Below are 15831 nucleotides of genomic sequence, written 5' to 3'. Positions count from 1 at the left end.
GGACTCTAGGCTACTTTTATGGTTCCTGGGCACATACACACCTACAAATAAGAAAAGGTTTAGTAGGTCACAGACTGCCCAGAGATTGCGTCCTGCTCCGTGTTCTGGGTTCAACAGATCCACCGAATCCCTCAGAAAGAGAGACAGATTTCAGAGAGAGAGGACCGCCCAACAGCCCTCCATGTCCACCCAATCATCTTTGAAGCAACAGTTTTGATGGGTCAGTCGAGGGTTTGAATCCTCCCGCACCTCTGGATAAATCTACATCCATTGGCCCACATCCTCTGCTTTAGAGACCACCTTGCCTATTTCCTCCATGCTTGGAGGCAGATCACTACAGACAAGTAGGTCAACAAGGTCATAACTTTGGGCTATACCATCCATTTTACATCACTCCCTCTCTTCCACCTCCCTTCCCTGTCCCTCTCAGGGACCCCCTCATGAGCTTTTATTGAGACGAGAAGTGAACTCTCTCTCCTTTGATAGCAGCGATAGAGTCGGTTCCTCCTCCTCCCCTCAAGGGCAAGGGATTCGACTCAGAGTTTTTCCTTCTGCCAAAGAAGGATGGAGGGTGGAAACTGATCTCAGATCTAAGGCTTCTCAACCAGTTTGTAAAGCCTCAGAAGTTCAGGATGGTGAAAATAGTCCACATTAATCCCTGTACAGGAGATACACTTTATAGGGGCATATCTGGACTCATTGATGGCCAGAGCCTATCTTCCTTTAGACAGATCTGTAACCTTGTCAGGTCTGATATGGGCAATTCAGGGGAGCCCTCGAACTGCAATAAGGAACTGTCTTCAGCTCCTGGGACACGTGGCAGCTTGCACCTTTGTGACCGATCGTGCAAGGCTATGCCTCCATTGCTTCCAGGGCTGGCTCAGAACGACTTGTTCTCCAGTCAGATGCACCCTGGACAGACAGGTGAAAGTTTCTCTACAAGGGGAGGGACTCCCTCGACTGGTGAAGGATCAACTCTGCGTCTGTGCAGCTGTTCCTTTCTGTCGCCCAGCCCCATCAGTGACTTTAACAACAGAGGCATCACTGTTGGGATGGGTAGTGCACCTGAGTGTCCTCACAACTCAGGACTCATGGACAACTCGGAAAACCAGTCTCCAGATCAGTAGAGCCCTGGAAATCTGTGGATATCTGCTTTGTACCTGTGGATATCTGCATCCATGAACCATTTTTGCAGCTCATGGATGGATGCGGATCCAAATTTTATATCTAGAGTCCTGCAAATCTGCAGATATCTGCTTTATATCTGTGGACCTTGTTTAAGCATCACAGATATGATGTGTAGGGTTGGGGAGATTGGAGCCTTGATGGCAGATCCCCCCCCCCCCCCCCTTAAAAGACAAGATCTCTACTTCCACTCTCTAAATTCTTACCTAACGTTCCTTTGGAGTTTCACCTTAATTAATCCATTCATCTACCAGTATTTTTCATGAAGCCGTGTAGTTCTCTAAAGGAATCCTGTGTACTTCCTGTGTATGTTAGAAGGACATTGGCCTTCTACTTAGATAGAACCAAGCAATTTAGGAAGTCACCTAGGCTGTTTCCTTCGCAGATAGATCCGTGGGGCCCTCTTGTCTCTACTCAGAGACTATGGACGTGTATCTGGATGTATCAGTCGTGCTGTCTGGAGTAACTCACAACTGTGAGTGCCTACCTCAGGGCAGATGGTCAGAAAACAAGGGCAGACACCCCAAACTGGTAGTATGTTCTATAATTAGATTTCACCAAGCCAGTGACAAATGTGAACTCCTGGATCACTAAACATGGAGTCACTTACCATGGAGTCACAGATAGTGCCCTTAGACTCTCCAGTCTGTCTTGCCACCCAGACAGATGAGTTGCAAAGCGGTTAAAGCAGGTAAAATATGCGTACAGGTGAGTGGGTTTGTAACTCCAAATGACAGGTTTCAGAGTAACAGCCGTGTTAGTCTGTATTTGCAAAAAGAAAAGGAGTACGTGGCACCTTAGAGACGAACCAATTTATTTGAGCATAAGCTTTCGTGAGCTACAGCTCACTTCATCGGATGCATACTGTGGAAAGTACAGAAGACGTCTTTATACACACAAACCATGAAAAAATGGGTGATTATCACTACAAAAGGTTTTCTCTCCCACCACCCCACTCTCCTGCTGGTAATAGCTTATGTAAAGTGATCACTCTCCTTACAATAAGAAAAGGAGGACTTGTGGCACCTTAGAGACCAACCAATCCATCTGAGCACAAGCCCTCGCGAGCCACAGCTCACTTCATCGGATGCATACTTCATCCGATGAAGTGAGCTGTAGCTCACGAAAGCTCATGCTCAAACAAACTGGTCAGTCTCTAAGGTGCCACATGCACTCCTTTTCTTTTTGCGAATACAGACTAACACGGCTGTTACTCTGAAACCTCTCCTTACAATGTGTATGATAATCAAGTTGGGCCATTTCCAGCACAAATCCAGGTTTTCTCCCCCCCCCCCCAACACACACACAAACCCACTCTCCTGTTGGTAATAGCTTATCTAAAGTGATGACTCTCCTTACAATGTGTATGATAATCAAGGTGGGCCATTTCCAGCACAAATCCAGGGTTTAACAAGAACGTCTGAGGAAGGGGGGGAAGGGGTAGGAAAAAACAAGGGGAAATAGGTTACCTTGCATAATGACTTAGCCACTCCCAGTCTCTATTCAAGCCTAAGTTAATTGTATCCAATTTGCAAATGAAATCCAATTCAGCAGTCTCTCGCTGGAGTCTGGATTTGAAGTTTTTCTGTTGTAATATCGCAACTTTCATGTCTGTAATTGCGTGACCAGAGAGATTGAAGTGTTCTCCGACTGGTTTATGAATGTTATAATTCTTGACATCTGATTTATGTCCATTTATTCTTTTACGTAGAGACTGTCCAGTTTGACCAATGTACGTGGCAGAGGGGCATTGCTGGCACGTGATGGCATATATCACATTGGTAGATGTGCAGGTGAACGAGCCTCTGATAGTGTGGCTGATGTTATTAGGCCCTGTGATGGTGTCCCCTGAGTAGATATGTGGGCACTGTTGGCAACGGGCTTTGTTGCAAGGAGAGGTTCCTGGGTTAGTGGTTCTGTTGTGTGGTATGTGGTTGCCGGTGAGTATTTGCTTCAGGTTGGGGGGCTGTCTATAGGCAAGGACTGGCCTGTCTCCCAAGATTTGTGAGAGTGTTGGGTCATCCTTCAGGATAGGTTGTAGATCCTTGATAATGCGTTGGAGGGGTTTTAGTTGGGGGCTGAAGGTGATGGCGAGTGGCGTTCTGTTATTTTCTTTGTTAGGCCTGTCCTGTAGTAGGTGACTTCTGGGAACTCTTCTGGCTCTATCAATCTGTTTCTTCACTTCCGCAGGTGGGTATTGTAGTTGTAAGAATGCTTGATAGAGAACTTGTAGGTGTTTGTCTCTGTCTGAGGGGTTGGAGCAAATGCGGTTGTATTGTAGAGCTTGGCTGTAGACAATGGATCTTGTGGTGTGGTCAGGGTGAAAGCTGGAGGCATGTAGGTAGGAATAGCAGTCAGTAGGTTTCCGGTATAGGGTGGTGTTTGTGACCATCGTTTATTAGCACTGTAATGTCCAGGAAGTGGATCTCTTGTGTGGACTGGACCAGGCTGAGGTTGATGGTGGGATGGAAATTGTTGAAATCATGGTGGAATTCCTCAAGGGTATCTTTTCCATGGGTCCAGATGATGAAGATGTCATCTATATAGTGCAAGTAGAGTAGGGGGCGTTAGAGCTGAGGAAGCGTTGTTCTAAGTCAGCCATAAAAATGTTGGCATACTGTGGGGCCATGCGGGTACCCATAGCAGTGCCGCTGATCTGAAGGTATACATTGTCCCCAAATGTAAAATAGTTATGGGTAAGGACAAAGTCACAAAGTTCAGCCACCAGGTTTGCCGTGACATTATCGGGGATAGTGTTCTTGATGGCTTGTAGTCCATCTTTGTGTGGAATGTTGGTGCAGAGGGCTTCTACATCCATAGTGGCCAGGATGGTGTTTTCAGGAAGATCACCGATGGACTGTAGTTTCCTCAGGAAGTCAGTGGTGTCTCGAAGGTCGCTGGGAGTGCTGGTAGTGTAGGGCCTGAGGAGGGAGTCTACATAGCCAGACAATCCTGCTGTGAGGATGCCAATGCCTGAGGTGATGGGGCGCCCAGGATTTCCAGGTTTATGGATCTTGGGTAGTAGATAGAATATCCCAGGTTGGGGTTCCAGGGGTGTGTCTGTGCGGATTTGATCTTGTGCTTTTTCAGGGAGTTTCCTGAGCAAATGCTGTAGTTTCTTTTGGTAACTCTCAGTGGGATCATAGGGTAATGGCTTGTAGAAAGTGGTGTTGGAGAGCTGCCGAGCAGCCTCTTGTTCATATTCCGACCTATTCATGATGACAACAGCACCTCCTTTGTCAGCCTTTTTGATTATGATGTCAGAGTTGTTTCTGAGGCTGTGTTCCGCACGGCTGAGGTTGTGGGGCAAGTGATGCTGCTTTTCCACATTTTCAGCTCGTGCACATCAGCGGAAGCATTCTATGTAGAAGTCCAGTCTGCTGTCTCAACCTTCGGGAGGAGTCCACCTAGAATCCTTCTTTTTGTAGTGTTGGTAGGGAGGTCTCTGTGGATTAGTATGTTGTTCAGAGGTGTGTTGGAAATATTCCTTGAGTCGGAGACGTCGAAAATAGGATTCTGGGTCACTACAGAACTGTATCATGTTCGTGGGGGTGGAGGGGCAGAAGGAGAGGCCCCGAGATAGGACAGCTGCTTCTGCTGGGCTAAGAGTATAGTTGGATAGGTTAACAATGTGGCTCGCGAGGGCTTGTGCTCAGATGGATTGGTTGGTCTCTAAGGTGCCACAAGTACTCCATTTCTTATTGTAAGGAGAGTGATCACTTTACATAAGCTGTTACCAGCAGGAGAGTGGGGTGGTGGGAGAGAAAACCTTTTGTAGTGATAATCACCCATTTTTTCATGGTTTGTGTGTATAAAAACGTCTTCTGTACTTTCCACAGTATGCATCCGATGAAGTGAGCTGTAGCTCACGAAAGCTTATGCTCAAATAAATTGGTTCGTCTCTAAGGTGCCACAAGTACTCCTTTTAACTCCAAATGGTGACAGTGATGTAATGAACTGCCTGTTCCCCAAAAGTCTTTCCAGGGTACCCAGATTGTCTCTTGGAATCTCCGCTTTGCATTTGGCACACTTCCCTGTAAGAGTCCAAACTGTCCAGAGATCAAGGATCTTTCGTTGAATCCATATTTGTAGTATTGTCACACAGAAAGCGAGCTGATAGTGTCTCTAACCCTGTGGGCTTTTCCTTTGATGATGTGTGTGAGGAAAGTACTTAGGGCGTGTCTACACTGGCACTTTACAGCGCTGCAACTTTCTCACTCGGGTGTGAAAAAACACCCCCCTGAGCGCAGCAAGTGTCAGTGCTGTGACGTGCCAGTGTAGACAGTGCACCAGCGCTAGGAGCTGCACCCATCGCGGAGGTGGGTTTTCAGAGCGTCGGGAGAGCTCTTCCCCAGCGCTCTGCCGTGACTACACAAGCCACGTTGAAGCGCTGGAACGGCAGTGCTTTAGCGTTGCCAGTGAAGACGTGCCCTTAGTCTTTTGACCCTGACCGCTATACGTAACGGCCACTTGCTTTGAAATTAGCATTTTCTGTTAAAGTCCTTCATTAGCATTTCACGAGGTCTCTTTGGTGGGTTATTTAGTTACAGGGTATACACCATGTAAATGTTTGCTGTTGCATTACAACAGGAACAGATAAGTGAAAACAATACAAGTAACATTCCACTAGTTTTCATGAAGTTTAAACATTTGAACACACGCTTATACATTTAACGCTTTGATCTGTTCTAACACACAAGTGAATTGGCCTGGGGTTCTGAGCTAAGCTGGCACCTGGTTTGCCAGCATCCGAATATCATCACCAAATGGTGATGGCACATTCAACCAGATTGTAGGCAACATCTCTGGCACTATAGAATAACGTACTGGTATCTGAAATATATAGGGCCGTAACATGGGCTTCAGAACATATGTTTCAGAAACATTAGGGCCTGATCCATGCCCTCAGATCTGATGTGGCACTTGGCTCTGCAATATATCTGCAGTTCTCGTCTGTTTCGAAGCGCCCTCATTCATCTGGGGTTACTGCTCGGAAGCCACCTAAAGTGGAGCACCTCCTACTCGAAGAAGAAGAGGAGGTTACTCGCCTTGTGCAGTAACTGTGGTTCTTCCAGATGTGTGTCCCAGTTGGTACTCCACTATTTGCCTTCCTGCCCCTCTGTTTCAGACTGGTCCTTAGGGGACTGTGTTAGAGTGAACCTGGGTCTTTGAGGCCTCCTGCTGAAGTTCCCACAGTCCTACCCCACCGGGCTCCAGAAAAGGAGTGGTGAAAGTGGGTCCTCCAGGCCTGCCTAGAGAGGCTGCATAGAAGCAGCCAATCAGAGCCCAGCAGCACCAGATAGAAGGTGCTGCTCTTGCTGGCTGGAAAGCAAGGAAAGGGGGCTCGCTGCTGGTCACAGGAGCTCAAGAAGAGAACCAGAAGACGGATTCTATTGGTACTTGCATTCTGAAGGACAAAGAGGATTTGAGAATTTCCGTCCCGAGGCCAGGGTGAAGAGAGGCTCTACGTGGGAGAAATCCAAGGGAATAACAGCACCAAATTGAAGGCAGTTGTACGTGGCTGTTATGTGTAGGGTCCCTGGGTTGGGACCCAGAGTAGTGGGAAAGCCCAGATCTCCCCCATTGGCCACTGGGAAAGTGGCCTAGGCACCAAGAAGGGGACAAGGCTTGCTCAGAAGCCTGAGTGAAGGGCAGGATTTAAAGGGCCCAGAGATGGGGCTGAAGACCCTGGCAAGGGGTGACAATTTGTTGGCCTTCTTGCCACACCAGAAGGTGTCCATCCATTTTAGACAGGTTTTAGTAAGGTTACTAAGGGGCTTGGGATAGTGGCAGGGTGGCTAATGGACATGAGGATGTGGAAATGGAAATTACCAAATTTGAGGTGGAAATCAAACTCAAACAGCTTAATGGGACCAAATCGCGGGGCCCAGATAATCTCCATCCAAGAATATTAAAGGGACTGGCACATGAAATTGCAAGCCCAATAGCAAGGATTTGTCATGAATCTATAAACTTTCTGGTCGAATGCCATGACTGGAAAATTGCTAATATAGTTCCTATTTTTAAGAAAGGGAAGAAAAGTGATCTGGGAAACTATAGGCCTGTTAGTTTGACCTTAAGTGAAAGAGAAAATAGTTAGGGACATAGAGGTAAACAGCAAGTGGGATAAAATGCAACAGGGTTTTACAAAAGGCAGGTTGTGCCAGATCAACCTGATCTTTCTTTGAGAAGACAGCCAAGAAAATGCAGTCGATTTAATCTGCCTGGATGTCAGGAAGGCGTTTGATCCGGTGCCACATGGGGAATTATTAGTTAAATTGGAGACGATGGGAATTAATGTGAGAATTGAAAGGTGGATAAGGAACTGGTTAAAGGGGAGACTACAATGGGCATACTGAGAGGTGAACATGCCAGAGGGAGGTTACCAGAGGAGTTCCTCAGGGATCAGTCTTGGGACCAGTCTTCTTCAATCTTTTCATTAAAGATGTTGGCACAAAAAGTGGGAGTGTGCTAATAAAATTTGTGGATGACCCACAGTTGGGACAGGTTTCAGAGTGGCAGCCATGTTAGTTTGTATCAGCAAAAAGAACGAGGAGTCCTTGTGGCACCTTAGAGACAAACAAATTTATTTGAGGATAAGCTTTCGTGGGCTAAAACCCACTTCATCGGATGCATGCAGTGGAAAATACATTAGGAAGAAACATATATACACAGAGAACATGAAACAATGGGTGTTGCCATACACACTGTAATGAGAGTGATCAATTAAGGTGAGCTATTATCAGCAGGAGAAAAAAACCTTTTGTAGTGATAATCAGGATGGCCCATTTCCAACAGTTGACAAAGAAGGTGAGAGTAACTGTGAGTGTGGGGGGGAAATAAGCATGGGGAAATAGTTTTTACTTTGTGTAATGACCCATCCACTCCCAGTCTCTATTCAAGCCTAAGTTAATTGTATCCAGTTTGCAAATTAATTCCAATTCAGCAGTCTCTCGTTGGAGCTGTTTCTGAAGTTTTTTTGTTGTAACATTGCGACTTTTAGGTCTGTAATCGAGTGACCAGGGAGATTGACGTGTTCTCAGACTGGTGTTTGAATGTTATAATTCTTGACGTCTGATTTGTGTCCATTTATCCTGTACATTGGACAAACCAGACAGTCTCTACGTAAAAGAATAAATGGACACAAATCAGACGTCAAGAATTATAACATTCGAAAACCAGTCTGAGAACACGTCAATCTCCCTGGTCACTCGATTACAGACCTAAAAGTCGCAATGTTACAACAAAAAAACTTCAGAAACAGACTCCAACGAGAGACTGCTGAATTGGAATTAATTTGCAAACTGGATACAATTAACTTAGGTTTGAATAGAGACTGGGAGTGGATGGGTCATTACACAAAGTAAAAACTATTTCCCCATGCTTATTTCCCCCCCACACACACACACACAGTTACTCTCACCTTCTTGTCAACTGTTGGAAATGGGCCATCCTGATTATCACTACAAAAGGTTTTTTTCTCCTGCTGATAATAGCTCACCTTAATTGGTCACTCTCATTATAGTGTGTATGGCAACACCCATTGTTTCATGTTCTCTGTGTATATATGTATCTTCCTAATGTATTTTCCACTGCATGCATCCGATGAAATGGGTTTTAGCCCACGAAAGCTTATGCTCAAATAAATTTGTTAGTCTCTAAGGTGCCACAAGGACTCCTTGTTCTTTCCACAGTTGGGAGGTATTGCCAATACGGAGGAGGACCGGAATACCATACAAGAAGTTCTGGACAACCTTGAAAACTGGAGTAATAGAAATGGGGATGATATTTAATAGTGTAAAGTGAAAGGTCATGCACTTAGGGACTAATAACAAGAATTTTTGCTATAAGATGGGGACGTATCAGTTGGAAGTGACAGAGGAGGAGAAAGATCTGGGTGTATTGTTGATCACAGGAAGACTATGAGCTGCCAATGTGATATAGCCGTGAAAAAGGCAAATTAAGTCCTAGGATGCATCAGGCGAGGTATTTAAAGTAGAAATAGGGAAGTGTTAGTACCATTATACAAGGCATTGGTGAGACCCCATAAGAAAGATTAATTCAAACTGGAACAGGTGTAGAGAAGGGCTACTAGGATGGTGCGAGGAATGGAAAACCTACTTTGAGAGGAGACTCAGAGAGCGTGGCTTGTGTAGCCTAACCAAACAAAGGCTGAGGGGAGATGTGATTTTGTCTGTAAATACTTCAGAGGGATAAATACCAGGGAGGGGGAGGAGTTATTTAAATTGAGCACCAATGTGGACACAAGAACAGATGGCTATAAACTGCCCATCAATAAGTTAAGGCTTGAAATTAAGCAAAGATTTCTAACCATCGGAGGAGTGACATTCTGGAGCCGCCTCCCAAGGGGAGCAGTGGGGGGAAAAAACCTAACTGGCTTCAAGACTGAGCTTGATAAGTTTATGACGGGGATGGTGTGATGAGACGGCCTACAGTGGCAAGTGGCTTACCTGCGATTGCTAGCAGCAAATATCTCCAAAAGCTGGTGATGGGACACTAGCTGGGGAGGGCTGTGAGTTATTACGGAGAATTCTTTCCCAGGTGTCTGGCTGGCGGTTCTTGCTCACGTGCTTAGGGTTTAGCTGATCGCCATATTTGGAGTCGGGAAGGAATTTTCTCCCAGGTCAGATTGGCAGAGACCCTGGGGGGATTTTCACCTTCCTCTGCAGCATGGGGCACGGATCACTTTCAGATTTGAACTAGTGTAAATGGTGGATTCTCTGTAACTTGAAGTCTTTAAATCATGAGTTGAAGACTTCAGTAACTCAGCCAGAGGTTATGGGTTTATTACAGGAGTGGGTGGCTGAGATTCTGTGGCGTGCAATATGCAGGAAGTCCGACTAGATGATCATGATGTTTCCTTCTGGCCTTAATGTCTATGAGACTGCTTAATTTTCTTAAGAGACTTTGGTGAGGGACCTTGTCAAAGGCTTTCTGAAAATCTAAATACACTAGATCAACTTGATCACTCTTGTCCACATGTTTGTTGACCCCCCTCAAAGAATTCTAATAGGTTGGTGAGGCATGATTTCCCTTTATATAAAGCCCTGTTGACTCTTCACCAAGAGTCATGTTCATCTATGTATCTGATAATTCTTTGCGTGGTACTGAAATTAGGCTTACCAGCCTGTCATTGCCAGGATCACCTCTGGAGTCTTGTTAAAAAATCTGTGTTGCATTAATTATTCTCCTGTCATCTGGTACAGAGACTGATTGATTTAAGCTATAGGTTACATACCACAGTTATTAAAGTAACAGCCGTGTTAGTCTGTATTCGCAAAAAGAAAAGGAGGACTTGTGGCACCTTAGAGACTAACAAATTTCTTTGAGCATAAGCTTTCGTGAGCTACAGCTCACTTCATCGGATGCGTTCAGTGGAAAATACAGTGCGGAGACTTATATACACAGAGAACATGAAACAATGGGTGTTACCATACACCCTGTAACGAGTTCCAGCTGGTAGTTCTGCAGTTTCATATCTGAGTGTCTTCAGAACTCTTGGGTGATACCATCTGGTCCTGGTGACTTACTACTATTTAATTTATCAACTTGTTCCAAAACTTCCTCTATTGACACCTCAATCTGGGAGAGTTCCTCAGATCTGTCCCCTAAAAGGAATGGCTCAGGTTTGAGAATCTCCCTCACATCCTCAGCCCTGAAGACCAATGCAGAGAATTCATTTAGCTTCTCTACAATGACCTTGTCTCTGTTAGTGCTCCTTTAGCTCCTCCATTGTCCTGTGGCCCCACTGATTTTTCGGCAGGCTTCCTATTTCTGATGGATGGACTTACAATTTTTTTTTTGCTGTTTGTCTTTTGCTAGTTGCTCTTCAAATTCTTTTTTGGCCTGCCTAATTATCCTTTTACACTTGACTTGCCAGAATTTATGCTGCTTTCTATTTCCTTCGGTAGGATTTGACTTCTGAGCAGTCAAAAAGGCTAACAATGTTAGAAACTGTTAAGAAAGGGATCAGACAACAAAACAGAAAATATCATAATGCCGCTGTATAACTCCCTGGTGCGCCCACACCTTGCATACTGTATACAGGTCTGGGCACTCCACCTCAAAAAAGATATATTGGAATTGGAAAAGGTGCAGAGAAGGGCAACAAAAATGATCAGGGGTGTGGAAAAGCTTCCTTATGTTGAGGGATTAAAAGCACTGGCACTGCTCAGCTTGGAAAAGAGATTGTGGGTGAGGGGAGGATGTGATCGAGGTCTATAAAATTGTGGCTGGTGTGGAGAGAGTGACTAAGGACGTGTTGTTTGCTCCTTCAATGCCCCCAAAACAGCCCACACAATAATTGTCAAGCGGGCAAGCACATGGCAAACAAATAGACAAATAAACTAACAGACAAACTCTTCCCCCCTTCCCCCCCCGCCCGCAGCTGTAGGTGGTCCTCCTTCACCTGGAGAACTCCCTCACAAACCTCCTCTTTGTGCTCCTGTTCACTAGACTGAAAATCTGGGGTTCCCCTTTGCTGTGACCGTTCCTTAGACACAGACTTTAAGGACGTATTTTCAGTATATTTACTGAACATCCATCCGTTTCACCATAATATTGACACTGGCTTTCGTTGGAGATCTCACCCGACATTCTTTGAAACTAGGGTGCACATGCCAGACTCAGGAGATTCCTGTAACCGCTTTGCAGCCCCTCAGTGCCCCATGCCAGTTAGCACAGGGGTTCTCGGGTCACAGGGTGCCCTGGCAGAGCTGGTGGTGCAGGGAACCGGGGTGCCGTGCCTCCCCCACCTGAGCCCCCAACCCCTTTTGCCTCCCCTATCATCCATCCCCATTTGTCCCCTGCTCCAGAATCTCCCTCCCCTCACTGCAGGCCCAAATCTCTCTCCCCTGCTCCCCCACTTCTTCACCCCCTACTAATCCTCCTCATCCCAGGAAGCAAACACGTGTCTAATTCCTCCCCACCACCAATATTGTGATTACATTTCCCCCAAAATGAAATTGCTGCCCACGACTCTCAAATTGCAGCCACTCAGTTCAAAATGTTTTTGTCTTTGGAGCGGGCTTCTGGTTGATTTACCCCTAGATATGTGTTTGGAAGAGTGAGTTCATAGCCATCAATCTCAAGGAGACCTGTGGTTCATTTGTACTGCTCAGTTTAACAGTATATGGCAGCAGAAGGGAACTATTTTTGGGGGTGAGGCTGTAACTTGGGAACTTCAGTCAAATGACCCCAAATTTGGATCACTAATGCTGTGCTAAACCCCTGTGAAGCACTCTGAATTTCAAAGCACTCCAATGAATCATTTGGATTTTAGAGCACTTACAAGAGTTGAGCTTTAAAGCATATAAAATGGCAGGAATGGAAACCCTCTAGCTATGAGTCTGTTATGGACTGTGTAAAAATGTCCATTTTCTTAAATACACTTCACAAGTTAGGTCCCGCAGAGGTTCAGGTGATGCCATGCATGACCTCGGGTAACACTCTACTGAGACCATTTTGTCCTGCGTCACGTCAGCAGTTTGATCTCTAGCTCTGGCCAAAGACATGCCACTTTGGTTTTTTTTAAATGGCTGTTTATTGCTGGGGCTTAAATCTCTGGAACCCTTGGCTCAAGTGACTCCAAATTTGGGTCACTAATCCTACCCTGTGCTCTCCCCAGGCACGCACCCGTAATTTCAAAGAAATCTGACTAAGCATGTCGATTTCAGAGGACTTAGAATGGTCCACCTTTAAACAGATGTCATGATGCAACCTTAACTATAATAGTGCTCCCGCATAACTACCATGATAGGCTGTATCCTGAACCGCAGAAGTTCTCAGCTACATATTATTTGCCCTCGCAATTCAAATGGAATATTTGACATATTTCTGGTACCAGTGTAATTGCTACACCAAATAAGCAAAAAGGGAGGATGATTGGAAGTTGCTAACTCCTGGTATTTTTAAGAAAGTAATCTGGCTGGCAAATGCGGTGGTCTGACTGTTCAATTGAGTCTCTCTTTGTACAGATCAATCCTGTGAGCTAAACTATTAAATAACCATTTTATAGTGCAGTGCTACATTCTGTGTGCTGTTGGTGTCATAGAAAGCGCTTGGCTTCCAGGCAGGCTATGCAGCGGGACCTGCACCTCACCCTGACAGCACCTACATGGTGCATTGCTGCCTACTGGTGACAGCTGTTGTAAGCAAACAGTGTTTGTCGCATCACTTGTGGCTAAGTTAGATTTTTTTTGTACTTATGTAAGCATGAAACCGCAATAAGGCACAGAGATGCTGCCCGGCCTCCCACTGTTCTCACTGTGTTACGAAGTGCCTCAGTTAAAAAATAAATAGAATAGCCCCTCCTACACACACGTGGAGGTGGACAAAAAGCTTATGGAGGAGGAAGATGTTCTTGGTTTGTTTCTAAGATTCTGAGCTATGGAGAGATTGAAGTGATCAGATTTTAAACATTCAGTGACTAACGGGAATCTCCTGAGAATGTTGTTTAATGATTCTTTCAACCGTGAAAGATGGAAAGTCAGTAGAATAGCATTGCTCAAAAACCATTGGTGGCGTATCTCAAAGAGCAAAGGAGGGAAGTAAGTGTGCCATCCTGCTCCAATAGCCTGTTGCGTAGAAATGGGGTGTTGAGCTGAAGCTATTCATTGCCGCTTACAAGGTTTAGATGTGTTGCATGGCAATACAGCACAGGCTATTAGGAGTCTTATCAGAGATTTAGCTAAGAGTTTAAAGGAGTTGGCGGAGGAACTCTCTGGACCATCAGTGTTGATGGTCAGTAAAGCTTGGAGCACTAGAGAAGTTACACAAAACTAATGTGCCAATATTTAAAAAGACTAAATGGGATGACCAGGGTAGTTATAGGCCTGGCAGTCTGACACACATACCTGCAAGACAATGGAGCAGCTGGTATGGGACTCATTGGTAAAGAATTTAATGGGGGAAGTGTAATTAATGCAGATCAACATGGTTTATGGAAAATAGATCCTGTCAAACTAACTTGCTATCTTTTTTTGATAAGATTACAGGTTTTGTGGATAAAGGTAATAGTGTTGATGTAATATACTTAAACTTCTATAAGGCGTTTGAGTTGGTATCACAGAACATTTTGATTGAAAATTAGAATGACATAAAATGTACATGACACACATTAAATGGATTAAAAACTGGCTAATTGATAGGTCTCAAAATGTAATAGTAAACGGGGAATTCTCCGTCAAGGGGTGTCTTTCTAGAGGGGTCTGGCAGGGAATGATTCTTGGCCCTACGCTATTGAAAATTTTTAACAATGACCAGGAGGAAAACAAAAATCTTGACTGATAAAGTTTGCAGATGACACACAAATTGTAGAGTGGTAAATAATAAAGAGTACGGGTTGCTGATTCAGAGTGACAGGGATCTCTTTGTGAACTGGGGCCAAGCAAACTATGCATTTTAATACGCTTAAATGTAAATGATACATCTAGGAACAAAGGCTGTAGGCTATAGTTACACAATAGGAGACTCTATCTTGGGAGACAGCGACTGAAAAATGTTTTGGGGGTCGTGATGGATAATCAGCTGAGCATGAGCTCCCAGTGAGATGCTGTGATCAAAAGGGCTAAGGTGATCCTTGGATGCATAAACGGGGTAATCTCAAGTAGGAATAGGGAGGTTATTTACTCCTGGAAAAATTCTGTGCCCCTGTAGCACAGCAGAAAAATGCCTGTCCCCCACCTTACAGATTCCTTTTGCTTCCTTGCAGATGAAATGGTTTCTGTGGGGAAGCAGAGAGAAGCTGCACCAGTACTCGCACACCCCTCCCTGGCAGCTCAGCTGGGGAGAGGTAAATCAGTCAGGGGAGAGGGGTCTGGGGATGCCCTGGCCACCCAGGAACTTGGTCCCAGCTGGTGGTGGGGATGGAGACGGAGTTCCACCTTCCCCTTCCCTGCACGGAGCAACCAGGGCTGGGTCAGATCAAGCCCGAGAAACTTCCACTAGCTGCGGGAAGCTCTGCACCCCAGGATATATATGTGTGTGTGTATGTGTGTGTCTGGCTGCGGGGTGGGGGTGGGAGGGTGTGTGAGGTTCCAGGTGTGTGGGGAGGTGAGGCTCCGCGGTGGGAGGGAGGTTAGGTGCCGGGGGTCTGGATGCACAGGGGTTGGGTGGATGTGGAGCAGCTCCCTGTACTGTGACCCCTTGCTGCACCCTGAACCCTCCCCACTGAGCCCCCTCCGCATCAGGATCCCCCTGCAGCCAGAACTTCACCACCGAGCTCCCCAAACCTCCACCCTGCCGAGCCTTACCCCCTGCACCAGGAGCCCCCCCCACACAGACCCCCATCCTACTTAGTCCCAACCAGCTGCACCCTGACCCCCCACTCACCCAAGCCACATTTCCCCAGGGCCCCCCCAGCTGAGCCCTAACCACCTTCACCTGGACTCCCCTGCAGAGTCCCATTCCCCCTGCCCCCAAAATCCCATACTGAGCCATCCAGATTCCCCCCTGCACCCAGACTCCCCACGAGGAGCATCCAGATTTCACCACACAGAACCGTGGTACTCTTGAGGGAATTCTGAACTGAAAAACTAAAAATTTTGCAAAGTTCTGCATATTTTGATTGTCAAAACAACACAGAAACACAATAACAATATAATCACACCATTTTCAATTCTTTTG

The 15831-nt window shown here is 45.8% G+C and overlaps 1 protein-coding gene across 1 annotated transcript in view; it reads left to right on the top strand.

Moving 5' to 3' along the window:
• The window catches only part of NSD1 (nuclear receptor binding SET domain protein 1), a 140554-nt gene that overhangs the window by 61810 nt on the left and 62913 nt on the right, over positions 1 to 15831 (top strand). Inside the window, exon 6 of the mRNA XM_043520693.1 lies at positions 14918 to 14998. Within this exon, the coding sequence (XP_043376628.1) occupies positions 14918 to 14998 (81 nt within the window). The remainder of the gene's footprint in view (positions 1 to 14917; positions 14999 to 15831) is intronic.

Source organism: Chelonia mydas, chromosome 8, assembly GCF_015237465.2.
Source record: "Chelonia mydas isolate rCheMyd1 chromosome 8, rCheMyd1.pri.v2, whole genome shotgun sequence".
NCBI lineage: Eukaryota > Metazoa > Chordata > Testudines > Cheloniidae > Chelonia > Chelonia mydas.
Note: the sequence above shows the minus strand (reverse complement) of the source record. Positions and strands in the feature narration are given on the sequence as shown.